Raw genomic sequence first — 17,510 nt, 5'->3', positions numbered from 1 at the left:
TGCCTTAATTATTTTTTGAAAGTACATATCCTCCAAGCCTCATGTAGCCTAGTTAATATATACCACAAGACTCAACTACCCCTATTAACACCTCTGACATGGTTGGTATAGTAACCAACCATGAGGCTTGAGCTGTTTTTCAGAAACGTGGAGTCAGCTCTCGTCCAGTTCAAGCTGGCTAAGACTCGTTGGGGCCACTGATCCTAAAACCAGGCCAGTGTAGGTGTCTGATGAATGAACTTTTGACATCAGAGGGCCAAAAACTCCACCCTCAGACCATGCAGAGTGCCTCCACTTTTGAACATGCATCTCATGAAGTATGTAACTCAGATATGCCAATTAAATATAAGAAAAATCAAATGTGACATTCTATATGCATTCTATATGCGTAACACCGATTACCTCACTTTTCCCCACACCTCAGACCAACCTGTTTCTTTATCTTATAAAAATCTCAAGCCTTTCACCTCCAGGGAGGTGGATCTTAGATACATGCTCCCATCTCCTCACTTGGCTGCCTTGTGAATAAATTCTGTGCTGCAAACCTTGCTGTCTCAGTGTTCAGCTTCCTGCCCATCAGGCAAACAAACGAGGTTTGGCAACAAGCTGGTAATGAAAAGCAGAAAGTAATGTGTCATCTGTTATCGCAGGGATCTCAACACAGGAACAGCAGACATCGCCAGGAGGTATACTTCTGTGCAACATACACGTTTCTAACTGGAGCTGTCCAACAAGCAATTGACTAAGCGTTTCATTTTCTTTTTTTCTAAGCAGTGCGTTTTCAATCTGTGATGCTGACACCATTGTGAACAGACAATGTAGCTAGAGCAACTGTGTTATGGTAAGAAGTTGCTTTAGATTAATGCTACCCAAAGACGAAAGAAAGAGCAGTTATATCAGAATCTCCCAGGGGCTCATGTGGTTTGAAAAAGCGTATCGATTTTCACTTGATTTTTCTTATATGTAATTGGAAATGTCAAGTATCATTAAAGGATAATATTTGCTTTGTGAGCTTAAATAAAGGAGTAGTATCTAAAGTCCCTTCCAAATCACTTTTTTGATTTTTTAGGCGCTTGCCAGTCTAGTGTCACCACAGGACAACACATTCTCTAAGGATCCAGGACGTCATAATGCCCTAGGGTCTTGTGTTCTAGCCCCGCGCCGGCCTGTCCACCTGCTCCGTGCTTTACCCATCCCTGCTTCCCGTAGTCCAGTCTTAGCACCAGGAATGCAGCTCTCTTCCAGTCTGTTTCCCTCTTCCACTCCAAGTGCTGAACGCCCACACCTTCCCCCAAGAACCCTAGTAGATTCCGATCTCACGATTTCTGTGGTCCTCTTATCACCGAAGCACCTTCAACTCTTCGCTTTAAAAATCAGCATATTTTGTACCCCTGTGCTAGTTCCCGACCGGCGGGCCCATGGAGGTCGGACCATTAGGTCTGCATGCGTCCTCGTCCCCGACAGGCACTCAGGCCGGAGGGCCACGACCCGCGGGGTGTTTCGCGGGTTGGATGGAGCCAGGGAAGGGCCAGCGGGGGCGCTTTCCCAGGTCCGGGGCTGTCGCGGTCATTACCGGTATACTGGCTACAGAGCATCCAGCGGGATCAGCAGGAAAGGTGAGGCCGACAGAAGGGGAGTGAAAAAGCCTCGCAGAAGAGCCTCCTCAACGCCCTCATCCGGGGCCCTCATCCGGGGCCCTCATCCGGGGCCCTCATCCGGGGCCCGCCCTGCCCCCGGTCATCGGACTCCGCCTCCGGAAGTACCACAGAGAAGCGCAGGCCTCCAAGCGGTCTAGAGCGAACCTCGAGAGGCTGGGGCGGCCCCGCGAGTCAGGGTGTCCGCGACGGGACGGCCGCCTGGCCCGCCCCTCCGCTCGGGTGAGTCCCCGGAAGCCGTTCTGGGGTCGCGGTGGGCCAGCGCCTTGTTTAGCACCCCCGGGAGGAGAAAGAGTCGCCCGGCCCTGGCTGACGGTGGCTCCTGTCTCCGGGAACGCGCGGGGCCGGGGTGCGAGGGCCCGTTTCTCTTCAGTTAGGGTTCGTCCGGACGCCCCGCGGACTGAGGGCCGAGCCATCCGGACCCGGTGACCGTGCCCCCCTGTGAGCTGGGTTTCTGTGGCGCTCCTCGCCCTTTTGGGACCGTGTCTTGACCTCACAGGGAAGTGGGAGGAGGGCATTGCCGGGCGAGGCCTTCTGAGGACCGGGCGCGAGGGCCCGTCCTGACCGTGTGGAAGGGGGATGGAACCCTGTGGCGTCCTTGGGAGTGAAGGACAACCGGTCAGACCTGTTTGAGTCGCAGCCCTTCCCTGGGTTACTGTCAGGATCAGGGGAAAGGCCTGCCTACCTAGTCTGAGTTACCGCAGAGGCTGACCCCCGAAGTGGAATTATTAATCAGGCCCGTTCAGTAATTCAAAGTGGGCTGACACAGTGTTTACCACGTAATTCCTGAGAGGCCAGCTTTTTAAAAAATGAGTAATCGGAACTAGCATGTTTCTCTCGGTACATACTTGAGCCTTGAAAGAAGTTTGTACATTTTAAGTATTTTAAATTTCCACACAAACCTTTATTAAATTGTACTTTCTTGATTTTTTTTTAAATACCACACAGTCTGAATTAGTGGAGTTCAAATAAACTTGCATACTCGGACCATATGATTTGGTTCTTAAATATTTGAATAATCCATTTTTCTTTCTGCTGTTTATTTTAGGTGGTTAATCAGCTATTTTCGTTAAGTATCTACAGTGTGTGAGATAACTTTGCTAAGTCCTGAGGCTGTAAAATGATGAGCTGTTTTAACTTATGACAATCATTTCTCCTGATCTCACCCCACAGTCCTTCAGAACAGGAATGGAGGACATACCGGCCCAAGAAGCAGCGGGATCTCCAAGGGTCCAGTTTCAGTCTTTGGACACCCACTCTGAGGGTCTGTCCCCAGAGCCTCAGTTCGTGCAGGACACCGACATGGAGCAGGGACTCACCGGGGGTAAGGCAGAGAGAGCACTTAAATCCAGGAGAATGGGAGTGGGGCACCTGGGCCTGGCATGAGAGAGGCCAGAACTCCAATGAGACGATGGCCCCTACAGGAAGGTCTGGAAGGGTGAGACAGACGTGACTCAGTTCAGTTCTGCTCTGGGCCCCTCTGTTGAGATCAGCTGGCAGAGTGATACTCACTCTTCTCTGGCTGTGTTTCCTTCATACAACCTTCACTTCATCCCAGTTAGCACATTTCAGAATAATTTCCAAGATCTGCTTTTGCCACGTCTCACAATTCTTGCTTTGCTTTCATTTCCTCCTAGATTAGGGCCTGTCCCTCCCCTGGTTCCCTTAACTTAGTTTATTCCTTCCTTGACCTCTTGTGCTTTGCCACCTGCCCTTCTGTTGCAACTGCAGTGTTTGTGGCTAAGCTAATTTTGGTCAAGAAAGCAACCATTTAATTCTTTGGTTGAGCCCAGTGCCTGTAACAATGGACACGTATCCCATATTGACTATAAAATAACATTTTATGTGACGTATAGATAGGTTGATCTGTCTTGTACCTCCTTTGTTTTGTATGAACTTTGTCTTAGATTACTTGTGGCCAACGGTAGTGCTGAAATAACTTGCGTGTCAGGAATACCGGTGCAGTGCCGCAGTGTGTAGAGCGCTGTGGGACACCGAGAGTGCAGAACGGATTATGAGGAAGTAGATGACAATTCCTTATTCTTGGGGGCCTTACACGCTGGTTGCAGAGACAGTGCCCATTCTCAAAAGGAAGGATTAATGAAGTTTACAGAACAATATCTCGGAAAGGGTTAAAGGTCTACTAAATAACCGTGTCCCCAGACAAGTCACTGCAAGTCTTTAAGCTTTGCTTTGCCCAACTGCCAAACAGGTAACAGTGCTTATCCTTCTGTTAGAGGAATATCGTGTTATGGGATATAGTGAAATGTGAGATTTTATAACAAAATCGTGTATCACGGGTCAAAACGTGTAGGACATGCAAGTGCTGAGAAGGAGGAGAACACAGTACTTGGTAAACGTTCACTGGTTTTACTATAATGTCGACCTGAAGAAGGGTCCCACTGACTCTCTTTTGTAAGGGAGCCCTGGGAAAGGGCTGCTCTCACTCTTGGCTCCTTTCTCCTCCCTCAGCTCCACCTGTTCCCCAGGTGCCTGCTCTTCCCCATGAGGGAAGCCCAGGAGACCAGGCAGCTGCGCTCCTGACAGCCAGGTACCAGGTGAGCTGAGGAACCTTCTGCTTTTCCTCAGGGACTGTTGCTGCTGATTGAGTGTGGCCCTTTCCTCATCCCATCCATAAACCTTGCCTGGATTTCTATTTTTTTTTAAGTAGCAGACCCCAGTTTGGGAACTGATCATCTTCAGAGACCTGGACTTCACCCAAACCACCTTTCCATCTCCCCAGTACCACCAGCAAACACTGTTCCTTTATCCCTGGTGCCATCATGGGCGCTTATGAGATGTTAAAGGGTTGTGGAACCTATTCCCTAGATTCTACTCTGTTCTCCCTCCTCTCCAACATTAATGCGCACTGCAGACCCTCTCTATACCGTCTCCTTCGTTCCCTGGCCATGATGCTGTGGCGGCCTCATTCCCCAGAGCAGCCAGGCTATGTTATTTCAGGAGTTTGTGACATTCGAGGATGTGGCTGTGCACCTTACTCGAGAGGAATGGGGATGCCTGGACCCTGTTCAGAGGGATCTCTACAGAGAAGTGATGTTAGAGAATTATGGAAACCTGGTCTCACTGGGTAAGGATTGTCTTTCTTATTATTCAGTTTACTTGTTAGGACTTCTTTACTTGTTTCTCAGTAAGTGTGACGTCTCTGAGGGTGGCTCAGATTCCAGGTCTTAGAGCCTCCGAATCCTCCATCTTTAAGGTCATCTCGTCTGGGAGTGGTTTTCCTTTGGGGGCTTCAGGAGGAGGAGACATTCTACTCCTTCTCCTCAGTTAATGTTTCCTGCTTTTGTGGCGCATTGGTTTCCCTGTTGGAAAAGGGAAACCTGCTGGTGCTTTGCCTAAGTTCTCTCTTTCCTTATCTTTTCCTTTTTTATGAGAGAGACTCTAGGGCCACCCAGCCCACAACCACACACTTTCCTTTCTGGTAATTCAGTGCCCCTGTATCAGAATTTCCCATTTTTCTCAGAAGAAATACCTTTTTTAAAGATAGACGAAAGTCTTTGCTGAATAATCCCTCACCTCTTAAGATCCCTAAATTCATCTGCAACCAGGCAGAATTTGAGAGACTTGATTTAAAGACATGACTCACTGTGAGTACGTTTCAGTGAGTCACCCAGATGGTTATCCTGCATAACGTCACCCGAGCGGTGGAAGATGCAGACTTAGACTGAGTCTCTCCTTTGCCATTTGGGTGGCGCAGTTGGCTGCTGAGATTAGGCAACCTGTCATGCTGGAGAGAAGCATCAGTGGGAGTTGTTGGCTTCCCCCTTGTTGTGAGCATTGCTTCTTTTCCTTTTTCTTATTTTGCCTGTCTCTGCTGCTTTTTTTTTTTTTTAAATATAAATGTACTTAATTACCCTTTCTCTCTCACTCTCTTTTTTTTTTTTTTTTTTGCTTTGCGTATGCTGGTGGCATCCAGGGCGTTGCTTTGTCTGCTTGGTTACACTCAGGATTAAAGAGGTCTTCTTATCTAGTGGGGAGGCAGCCTGCCCACTGGGCAGGTTTATAGTGTGTTTTCCATTCCTGGCTCTTTGATCTTTGTAGGCATACTTCTCCGCCTTCCCACCACCCGGATTCCTAGTGTGAATTCCTGCCCGGCCCTGAGTCATACCCAGGCAAGTGCTTTCTCTGGAGAAACACTTGCAGTCCTTTCAGCAGGAATCTCCAAGAGATGGCCCAGGTATCGGCTTCCCATCGATAGTGCTCGTTCCTGCTCGGAAACTCCTTTTCCACGGTTGTGAGATATTACACTTGATTGACGGAATAGATGCTTCCCAGGATGCCACCACTATGTAAAATCGCAGCTCCTCAAGTGACCTTTGATAAATTTCAGGGGGGGCCAAGGAAGCCCTCCATTGCAACCAAAATTTTGAACCCTGAATTCTGAGGTCATTCAGAAGCCATGGTTGGTGGTCATCTACTTGTGTTCTCAGAAACCACAAAGTTCAACTCCAGCTCTTCGGTTATGATCTTCTCATGTTATTTTAGAATGTGGGACATAGATTGTGTGCCCCTCCTGTTCTGAAGTGAACACGAGCTGTCCGTTCTCTTGCCTAAATCTCCTGGGACCCTTGGGCCTTCCTCATATTTAACATTCTAGTCTTCTCCTTCCTTTAAATTGCTGTAGCCCCCTCCAAGGTTCTGCCTTCGTCCCCTTTATTCTTTGTGGTACTGTACAGATTGATATGTTTATATGACCTTTCCTGATCAGGTGTTCCTTAGCTCTGGTCTTGATGGAGGGAACATGGAGGGTAAAAGAGTTCAATTTCTTTATTTCGGCTATCAAATTGAATGTGTATTTAACAACTTGTAAACTGTAAAGTGACATGTAATTGTAAACTACTGTTAATTTTATATAATAATTACATAATTTCCAACAATTAACCTGTCTACGTTTTGGAGTAAAGAGACTTCATAGTTCAGCCAGCCCAATAGCACAGTGTGCTGTTAAACTGAACTATATCCCATTTCCTCTGTCATCTCTGCACACACACAGGACACAAATATACACTCACACATACTGGACATGATTACATACAAGAAACTCTCCTATTCAGCTTGCTTTTGTGACCAAGTCAGCAGCATGTCCTTAGTACTTTTTTTTTTTACAGTCTTTGGGAAGTAATTTTTATAATTGTGGGTTCAGCAAATTCCACCTGAAATTTAAGTTTATACACTTAATTAACTTAGCTTAATCTTTGGTATTGTAAAATAAGGACTTTATAATTCAGTCTCTGACTTAGCAGCCCCGTTTTCCAGTTCATATCTTTTTCCCAAGGTGGTAGCTCTGAGTTGTAGTTATCACAGACATCAGAGCTTTGGCCCCTTGGTTGAATGCTTTCACTATATAGTAGGAAATATACAGTGTATGAACAGAGTATAAGAATAAAAAACTAGGTAAAAAGTCACAATTTTCATTACCAAATCTTAAAAGAAGCATATACTATTGTGTGGATTACTGGCTTTATGGTCGTACCCGAAGGGAAGTTATCTGTGACTTGGTGTTGGAAATTAAGACCGGGAGAAAGGCCCGGATTACATTTCACATGGGCAGTGTCGCAGGTGCCCTGTTAGAGGACGGCATTAGAAACATGCTTACCAAAATTCTGCTTAGTGATGAGTGAGCTGATAAATCAGGACTTTTTGGCACATACCCCTTGTCTTTTGAAGTTGAGTTCATGGGGATAGAAATGATTTTGTGTAGAATGTCTTTTACTGCCACAGCTATTTACTATATACTGAGCAGCCAGTATGTTACTAGGTACCACACATATATCTCATTTAATCCTTATACAGCCTGTGAGCAGATATTATTCTATTTTATACCTGAGGAATTGAGGCTAAGAGAAGTTAAGTGAGTCCCTCAGGATCAAAGCCAGGTTTGGGACTCAGACCTGTCTCTGAAGGCCATGCTCTTTTTTACTCTGGTGCCTTAGGTCAGTTAGTCCAACCACATGTGGTATTTTTTATATTTTTATGGCTCTGTATTCCAGTGATAATTTTAAATGGCCATGATGAATTGGACAGACAGGCACAAGGTTGTACAATTTAGGAGCAGAAAGGGTATGCATTCAAGAAGTAGAATTGTCAAGGGATCCATTCCATTACATTGGTATCTATACAAGAATGATATTGCTAAGGAGAGATTTTGTATGCTTATTAAGGACCAGGAAGAAACGCATGAAGTTTTTCAGATGGCTGAAATCTTAGCACAACACTGATACAGGCAACAAACAGTGCGGTAAATTTTAAATGTTATTTTTAGAGACCAGATTAAATTAAAATAAATCTAATTAGGAAACGATCAAGGTTTAAATTTAGAAGATTTAATGTTTTAATTAAAAAATCAAGTAATTTTAGATAAAAATTTAAAGCAAATACATATTTTGAAAGCATTGAGTTTTGATTTAAATTTAGGAAAAAGGCATTCAGGCCAGTGGTAAGAAAACCTGCTTTAATGCTTTCTGTGATCCTTAGCATAGATAGGAAAGAATATAAACTATGGGTTCCATTTACCATCTGTGATTAAACAGCTTATTTCAGCTGATTATAATGATTTTTTTCATTTATAAAACATGAAAAATAATGTCTTCTTTTTGTGTTGTGCCAAGGATTAAATTAGATTATGTATGTAAGAACCTGGCTTGTGGTAGTTACTTGAATGTTTTTCTGGAAAGGACAGCAAGTGATACGAGCTACAGACCAGATTCCCTAATACAAACAAAAATTTCGAGAGAGTGTTCAAATTATTTCCTTATGATGGAATTTTCTGGGATTGAGTATTACTCAGACTGTGTCTAGGGTTTTGGATTTTTGTTATAAAGAGATTTTCATTTGTTTGACACTAATGTTTTCTTAGATCCCTTTTATTAAAATAGCCATAATTCCAAACCTGTTGGATCCTGGCTCTCCATGTATTGTTCTAATTACTGTTTCTCTGTTCTTTTTATTATTTTCACCTTTTGCTCCATTGTCGATATGTTAGTCTTCTGTTCTCATTCTGTACAAATTTAGAGGAAGGGATCAATTTCATTCACAATCATTATTTTTTGGTGATAGATTATTTAAAAGCCAGTTTCTGCAGTAAGACTGAATTTGAGCCCTAGCTTCACCAGTTATCATGACCTTGAGGAAATTACTTAATCTTTCTGAGTCTTAGTTTTCCCATTTGAAAAATTGGTAAAAACAATAGTTCCTACCTCATGAAGATATAGTGAGTATTAAGTGAGTGAAAGCTTATAAAGCTCTTGGTGTGATATTTCTTACCTACCAAATGCTTAGTAAATCTGAGCTTAATATTTTGATGATAATGATAATACAAGTGACTTTAAGTCTATCTCTTGAACTCTGTTCTCTCTCCTGAACTGCAGTCTTGGATCTCTGACTGCCCCCTAGGCATTCTCTCTCCTGCCTTCCTACATTGTCTTAAACATGTGTCTAAAATCAACCCCTCATCCCACATGTAGATGATCTTTTTGTTGTGCATATGTGGTTTTAAGTGTATACATAGAGAAAATAACAAAGATTTGTTTTAATTATCAAATACTTAGAAACACCTTAATAAATATCTTGGTTAAAATTTGCAAATTAGGTTATCAGAATTCTCAGCAGAATAGTTGCTGCTTCATGCCATACTTTTTTTATATACTTGCAAAACTATTTAATTTGTCAAGGAGGTCCTTAACTAAAATAAATTTCCAAGAAGAGAAGCAACTCTAGTAATGCCCATTCAGAAACACAGTAAATGCCTTTCTTATATCTGTTCTGAATCCCTGCTCGTAGCCTCTCACGTGGAATCCCAATAGGGCAACTGTTGGCTTATCATATTTTTTAGACCCAGAGCCCTTTTTAAAACAGTGAATATCTGTTGACACACTTGGGCACAAGATTGGCACTCAATGAATATCTCTCGAGTAAATGAATTGGAAGAAGTGCAAGATACAAGATACATAGTCTGGTATCAGAGAGTTTATAGGTCAAGTAATGATGATAATACCTGAAAACAATTTTAAAAAAATCTATAAACTCCATTATATACAGACATGTCAGGATAAGAGGAACAAATAACACACTTTGTAGATATTCTGTAAGTAGAGAGAAAGGCTTTTGGAGGTGAGGGGCTTGAACTAGACCTTGTATGTGTGCTACTAGAAGCTTTATGGGCTGAATATAGGATGAAAACTGCCCCTTTGATACTGTGATAGTTCTGCCTCACTCAGAAGCAGACTGCTTCTTGCTTTTGCTTTAAAGGAAATTAGATCCTAGCCATCCATTATGCAAGCCAGAGAAAGACCATTTTATGTGAAAACGCACTTTTATTGCACTTGCCTCAGTATGTCATGTTAGAACACATTCTTTCTTTCTGTCTCTGCAGTTAGAGTGTAAGGTTTTTGAGGGGATAGACCGTAACTGCTTGGGCTCTTTATCTCCTACATACTTTGCTTGTAGGAGGCAGCCCACAAATGTTTGTTGAATAAACAAGAATATAAGCTAATGGGTAAGGAGATGTCATATTATTTTTTTCCTCATGTGTTCTGAAATGAGTTGTTTCTTGAGATTGGTCCTTGGAATATTTATTCAGTAGTCACTGATTCTGCTGCTAGTTTAGCTCACCACACAACAGGTGCCTGAGTATTCACCTTTTTTCCAGTCCAGCAGAGTTCTATTTTGATGACCTCCATTTTGACCAGGTCTAATACAAAGACTGATCTGTTGGCAAGAGATGAAGAGTGATAATGATAATTTCTGTGAAAACAGGTACACACATGTACAGATTCCCTGGTCTGAGTAATGTTTAAATGAATACTTCTGCTCTCCAAAGTCAGCAACTTGCCCCTTAAGCACACTTCTTTCTAGAGCACAAATGTGTGCTCCTTGAGGGTCTTTGCCCTTCTTTCTCTCCAGGCCTTCCTAATGTCTTCTAAGAATTTACTTTCTCTATTAACCATTAAGAGAAGAAGTGGCTGGTGTAGTATCTGGGGATAAATTGCCACATCCCATTTCCTTCTTTGTGAGCAGGATATCCAGTTTCCAAGCCTGATGGGATCTTTCAGCTGGAACAAGATCTACAGGTCTTTGATCTGGAAACTAAGAATAGAGAAGTCTTAAGAGATGACTACTCAGGTGAGTAAGGCAGGATCAATCACATGGAATTAGTAGAGGATTAAAGTCTAGTTGCTGAGCCAAGCTGTAGCTGCTTTGGCAGTCAGTGTAGAGCTCTGTCTGCATCCCAGAGTGGAGAGCTCTTTCCTTTCAGTTTTAATGAGCTCTTTGCATTTATTTCATCCCTTATCCGTAAATTGTACTAGGACCCTATTCAAATTGCTTATCTGTAATTCTGTTGAACTGTTTCCCTATTACCTCCTTTGAGACACCTTAATTGGTTATCTCCTTATTCTGCTGAACATCCTTCTGTTTCTACCACAACCTGAACCACTTGGCTCCTACCTCCCTGCTCCGATTCATGTCCTTACAGCTGCTCTTGAGATTTTGTGCCTGTGTTTTAGAGTAAATAAACTTACCCTGGTAGATTGTAGATTATTTAGTTTTAAGTTTTCTTTTTCTAAGCCAGGTACAGATTACATTTGCATTTTCTATTTATGTATTGAATCAGATGGAGAGACCAGAGAAGAGAACAAGCTGTTGATTGCTAAGCAGAAAATTCCAGAAGAAGTACATTCATACAAAGTGAGAGTAGGAAGACTCAAAAAGGATATTGCCCAGGTTCCTGAGACTAGAGAAGTGTCTAAGCCTGAGGACAGATTAGAAAGGCTTCAGGAAATCCTAAGGAAATTTCTCTTCCTGGAGAGAGAGTTTAGGCAAATAACAATCAGTAAGAAAACCTTCACTGGTGAGAAGAATAGTGAATATAATGAACCTGAAAAACACTTTAGTCTGGACTCTACTCTTGATACAGATCAGAGAGTTCTTAGAATACAGAATATTGATGACATTGATAAGTATGACATGGACCTCAACCAGAATTCAGCTGGTAAACACGAACAAGTAAATCTGACACAGGATTTTCATAGTAGTGAATATAAGGAAAGCTTAATGGAACTCTCCCACCTTAACAAATGTGAGAGCATGCCTGCCACTGAGAAATCCTATAAATGTGATGCGTGTGAGAAAATCTTCTATCAGAGCTCAGCCCTTTCTAGACATCAGAGAATTCATACTAGAGAGAAACCCTACAAATGTAAAGAATGTGAAAAATCTTTCAGTCAGAGCTCAAGCCTTAGTCGGCATAAAAGGATACACACTAGAGAAAAACCCTACAAATGTGAAGCATCTGATAAATCCTGTGACATGTCTGATAAGTCATGTAGTCAGAGCTCAGACATTATTCAACATAAGAGAATTCACACTAGAGCAAAATCTTATAAATGTAGCAATTGTGAAAGAGTCTTCAGTCGTAGCGTACACCTTACTCAACATCAGAGAGTTCACAGAGAGATGCCTTGTAAGTGTACTGTGTGTGGCAGTGACTTCTGCCATACCTCGTACCTAGCCGAACATCAGAAGGTCCATCATGAAGACAAATCCTATGACTACAATGAACGTGGGTTGACCTTTATTAAACATCAAGGAATTCGTCTCAGAGAAAAGCCCTACACATGTAATGAATGTGGAAAAGACTTCAGACTGAATTCCCATCTTATTCAGCATCAAAGAATTCACACAGGAGAGAAACCGCATGAATGTAATGAATGTGGAAAAGCTTTCAGTCAAACCTCATGCCTTATTCAGCATCACAAAACTCATAGGAAAGAGAAATCCTATGAGTGTAATGATTATGAGGAAAGCTTCAGTCATGGCTCAGATCTCGTCCTGCAACAAGAAGTCCTTGCCAGAGAAAAAGCCTTTGATTGTGATGCATGGGAAAAGAACCTCAGTCAGAGAGCACACCTTGTTCACCATCAAGGAATTCATACCAAAGAGAAGCCTTATGAATGTGATGAGAGTGGGGAGACATTTAGTCAAGTTCAAGCCTCATTCAACATCTGAGAGCTCACACCAAGGAGAAATTGTGTGTGGACTGAATGTGGTAAAGCCTCAGTCACAGCTTAGCCTTTATTCAGCATTGGGGGATTCACACCAGAAACCCTTTGAATGTGACAATTGTAGGCAGGCTACTAGTCAGTGTTAAACTCTTGACACCTGCAAACCCATACCAATGAGAAAACCTACAAATATATTGAATGTGATAGATGCTTCATGCTATTTTCATACCTTAGTCACCATTGGAGGATTCATACTGTAAAAAAATTCCATCTCTGTAATGAATGTGAAAAAGCCTTCAGTCAAAGAAACTACCTTGTAGAGCATCAAACTCATTCCATGCAGAATACCTACGAATGTAATAAATGTGTATGTGTGGGAAGATTCAGCCATATTCCAGCCATTCAACATCGGAGTCTGTACCCAAGAGAGATCATTTGGGTATAGTAAACGTGACAGATCTTTCAGTAGGAGTTCAAGTCTTTTCATCAGAATATCCACACCAGACCAGAATCTGATGTAAATGGAAACATTTAGCACCATATTTCAGGCTTTACTCAACATCAAAATATTGAAGAGAAAATTATTATTTGTGTATGGAATTATTATAGTCCCAATCTTTTTCATTGCAGAAGAATCTAGTCTGAGTGACTGTTTTCTCATGGCATTCTTTTATTTAATAGGTGTTACAAGTAGGTACGTATACTTTATTTATGGATCTCATTTAAGCTATTTTTATTTTAATGTGGCCTATAAACATTTTTATTTTTCCTGAAATTGGTTCTTACTGTTCACAGCTTCCCTAAGATATGTTAATACACCAATGTTAAAACATACCAACTTCTGAAGAGTTTGTCATTTAGCTTTTTCTGCTGTTCTCAGCCAAAGATCTCTCCAAAACAGACTCTTAGGCCTGCTCTTTCCTGAGGACTCTATTCCTTTCTGGCCACAACATTTGGATTCTTGTTGACGTCTCCATTCTCTCAAGCACCTTCAGTGATGGTTTCCTAGTTTTAAAAAGCTTTACGCTAGCAGGTATGCCATCCCTACTTACTGTTATGGTGTCTTCTTTCCTAATGTAAAGCATCTTCCTTTAAAAGAATTGGATTTACACATCCTGTCCATCCATGAGTATGAAGGATTCTGCTTCCCCTGAGTTTGTGGAGGCAGCTAAACATTTTCAAGTGACACCCAAGTTCTTAGCTGTGTTAACAAGCTGTGCCAACAAGACTGGTGGTGGCCTAGCTATATTCAGCACCTACTCTGCATGTCTAAGTTTAGAATTATTTTATCTATGTCCACTGAAGGCCAGCAAAATGCTTAAGTCTATTTTTGATAGGATAAAACATAAAGAATATACACTTAAGAAATCAGAGATCTTCATAAGGGAATGCTGCCTTCCATCAAAGGTGTTGCTGCTCTTATATTTCCAGAGAGCGTATTTCAAGAATGGCAGAAATACCTGTAAAATTTAACTGTTACAAAATTTGTTTTATTATCTGTTTGGATTTCTGCACTCAGTCTCCCTTCATCAATTCAGGTCAGTATTTGAAATGTATAGTTGTTTCTACATGCATATTTTTTGTATTTTGCTTGAGTCTAGAGGCCATATAAAAGAACATGGGTTTTTTAGGCTGATGAAACTGATCACAGATGTTGGCTCCAGGGTTCAGGGTCACTGTCATAACACCTAGCAAGAGTTCATGATTTTTTAGATGATGTCAAAGCATTTTGTTATATTTTCCCATCTTAAGCATCATAACATTTTGTGAATAAGACAAGTGTTACTTAAAATTAAAATTCTAGTTCCAGTGATTCAGGCTTTCATAGTCCATATGTTAAAATATTCACTGGGGAGTCCTCAACAAATATATAGAAATGCATTGCTTTGTAAGCCTCTTGTGGCTAACCTCTAGGATAGTTCTCCAGCCATATTTGACCTCTTAGCCATCAGCAAGCATAGGGTCTCATCAGGGCAAGGCAGGGACCTAAATGAATTGATCTAAACGTAAAAGCAAATGAAAAAAATGCATGTTTTTTTTTCCTGTTTATGAACATGTATACCGTTACAAATAGAGACCAGTGTCACCTCTGGTGATTATGAAACAGAGGATTAAGTAATCTCTAAATAGAAGAAAATGTAAAAATCACATGTATGCATTTGGTTTAGGAATGTGCTTTTATACTTCCACTTGAATAAAGGTGTGTTTGATACTCTGAGAATCTGTTTCAAATAAAATCTGAAGTCCTCAGCCAGAAGCATTTGGGAATCTTGGAATCACCTTCCTGGCTGTGACTCAGTTCCTTCTAGAAACCTGCTTCACAGCAGGAATAGGTCACTCTCCATATGGATACAAAGTTTGCTCTTCCACAGACCTCTCGACAAAAGTCTAAATGTTCAAGATTTAAAGGGTCATTCGATTGGGATGGTGTTCAAACATAGAGTAAGAGTAAATAGTTTGAGGTTTCAGTAGAGTTAGGCAGAATTTTTAAAAAAATAAAAACCCCACATTAAAAAAAAAAAGAGAGAAACCAGAACAATCCTTGAGGGCAAGTAACTTGTCCCTTTAAGCTTACTGATATTTAATCGGTCCAATATAATATGAGTTAGTGTTCTTAGTCTTTTTAGTCTTGAAGATGGGGGAGGGAGGAGAAGAAATCTATAGTTGGGACACTTAATTTTATGTATCTGTCCACTTGCCTACTTACATATATGTATGTATGCACATATGCAGACAACAGCTCGCAAGGGAGCCAGCTCTGTTTTACAGAGGAACTGAGGTGTAGAGAGGTTGAAGAACCTGTTAGGGTCACACAGCAAGTTAATGGCTCCAAGTCGGAGCTGTTTGACTCCAAAGCTTTCCATCATCATGGTGTTGGTATCATACACACCCCAGAACCCAGAGAAGAGATGTTTTCTTTGATAGCTCTTCATTCCCTGTTACATACCAGTGATTTACTGTTCGTTTGCAGCTGATCCTAAATGTTCCCAGAGCTTTCTGGGAAGCTGGGAGAAAATATCCCATTATCTTTTGGGAGCCACTCAGAACCTCCGTACCCCCGCACCGTTCTCTGAAACAGGCTTAGACAATTTTGACGATGACAGGCCATAGGTCAAAGCTCCCAAATTACTGTCTCCTGTCAATACAGCTCCACTGCCATCACTAGATTGGTATTTCCATTTCTTAGTGCGCCAGATGTGCTCTTATTTTTTTTTTCTGGGAACTAGAACTTGCTGATGGATGTTTTCCTACCAAGATTTACTCTTACCTCTGGCTATATTATAGCAGTGGAGCAAAGTGGGTAGTGGGAAAATTAAGTTTGATTTCTAGGTTTTTGGCTTAAGCAAGAGTAGATAGAGGTAGACTGGAGAGAGAGCACTGAAAGTGGAGCAGGGAGAGCATTTCAGGCAAATCACGTCAGAAGGCCTGCATATGAAAGTGTATGGCATTTTCAAGGCAATAATAAATGAGCTCTTTGGAGAATGCCTCACCCTAGGAAATAGTATGTTAAGTAACTGAGGGTTTAAGAACAAACTTCAGAGGAAGCCCCTAGGGTGTTATGTCATCAAAGCCCTATGGAATTCTCACATCCAAAAATGTAACCTCGTATGTCCTTTAACTCATTCAGTAATACAGTTACCAGGCACTGTGATATTTAGTGCTAGCCGATGGGTACAGTTAACCTAACCAAACAGTCTATTGAGTAGAGAAGACAAACTGGTTAGTCAAAGCAATGACTTTGGAATTAGATATACCTATGTTAGAACTTTCTTTGCTAGCTATATGACTTTGGGCATTTTACTAAGCCTTTCTAGTTTTCTTGTCTATCCAACATAGTAATAGCATGAAAATTAAATGAGGTAATGTAAAAGCTACTGGTCATATAGTGAGTGCCAGCAAGTGATTCATGTACATACTAATATAAAAACCACTAAAGTAAGAGGAGAGACACTTAGCATAAAATCTAAAAAAGAGAGAATGAGCCAGAGTTTACCTGTGGAGGACTAGCATTGTCCAGGGAAGGATACCCTGGGTTAGGAGAACTTAAATATGACTAGGGGAATCATTCATTAGGCATCGTGGGCTGTGGTAACTGCCTCCTGGCAGGCACTTCCTGCTGGGGTCAGCAAACTGTGACCTGTCTCTTCTTTCTAATGTTTGTTTCCTATGACATCACATCTTACATTCCCTTCAAAACAGGAGTGCATGAAGGAACCACATGTTAAATCTAAGGCTGTTAAGAATGGTTTCAAATAGATGGTACCCTGTACAAACCAACGAGAAAATACAAACTGGAATTTTTTATTTTGTTGCTCAATAGCATTCACTCTCTTCACTTTTAAGAAAATGGTTAACCACTTATATTTGTATTTTACCCATGTTTATAAAGTTACAACTGAGGCATAATTACAGGTGTCTGTCTTTTTTTCTTGCCCACAGTTGCTCATTTACAAAATTTCCCGCAGTCTTCCTCCATTGTCTTTCCATTGGCAGGTGCGGTTAGCTGTCAGGCTCTGGTTTCAATGGGCCAGGGTTCAAATCCTGCCTCAAGTTTGCTTACTAACTCTGCAGCTTCTGGCGTGTAAGATAGTGAAAAGTACCAGCTACATGGGATTGTGTTCATGAGGTAATACTTGTTTCAGTAGTTGTTATTTTTGAGCTTAGCAGGAAAATCCTCTTTAACGTGAACAACTCATTTCCTTAATCTTCTTTCCTGGCTCAGCATATCATATGTGCCTCAGCAACCCTGTACTCCAGGTGCAGTAGGTGTTGGGACCCTGACCCTATCTCTAAGGTTTTTCTTTCTCTTTAAACCCATTGGTACCATGGTACA

General features: G+C 41.6%; 1 protein-coding gene across 6 annotated transcripts; it reads left to right on the top strand.

Moving 5' to 3' along the window:
* Positions 1–1,746: 1,746 nt before the first annotated feature.
* ZNF655 (zinc finger protein 655) lies at positions 1,747–14,897 on the top strand. 6 transcript variants are annotated; one of them, XM_031676721.2, is made up of 6 exons: positions 1,747–1,877; positions 2,829–2,979; positions 4,128–4,213; positions 4,617–4,743; positions 10,692–10,796; positions 11,287–14,897. In XM_031676721.2, exons 2-6 carry the CDS (start codon positions 2,844–2,846, stop codon positions 12,678–12,680), a joined length of 1,848 nt encoding a protein of 615 aa, XP_031532581.2. In that variant the 5' UTR covers positions 1,747–1,877; positions 2,829–2,843; the 3' UTR covers positions 12,681–14,897. The 6 variants fall into 6 exon arrangements, with proteins under 6 accessions (XP_031532581.2, XP_006210413.2, XP_015100036.1 ...); XM_031676722.2 differs by lacking the exon at positions 1,747–1,877 and adding an exon at positions 1,884–2,096; XM_015244550.3 differs by lacking the exons at positions 10,692–10,796; positions 11,287–14,897 and adding an exon at positions 5,718–6,557 and having other exon boundaries at positions 1,748–1,877.
* The last annotated feature ends 2,613 nt before the right edge of the window (positions 14,898–17,510 follow it).

This window comes from Vicugna pacos, chromosome 18, assembly GCF_048564905.1.
Source record: "Vicugna pacos chromosome 18, VicPac4, whole genome shotgun sequence".
NCBI classification, from domain to species: domain Eukaryota; kingdom Metazoa; phylum Chordata; class Mammalia; order Artiodactyla; family Camelidae; genus Vicugna; species Vicugna pacos.
The sequence above is the reverse complement of the archived record's forward strand: the minus strand, read 5'-3'. Positions and strand labels throughout refer to the sequence as shown.

Bases quoted from the DNA above. Each gene is read 5' to 3' on its own strand.
- ZNF655 (XM_031676721.2), top strand. From the start codon at position 2,844: ATGGAGGACATACCGGCCCAAGAAGCAGCGGGATCTCCAAGGGTCCAG. The intron at 2,980-4,127 runs GTAAGGCAGAGA...CTCCTCCCTCAG, and splicing joins GGAGCAGGGACTCACCGGGG to CTCCACCTGTTCCCCAGGTG. The intron at 10,797-11,286 runs GTGAGTAAGGCA...GTATTGAATCAG, and splicing joins CTTAAGAGATGACTACTCAG to ATGGAGAGACCAGAGAAGAG.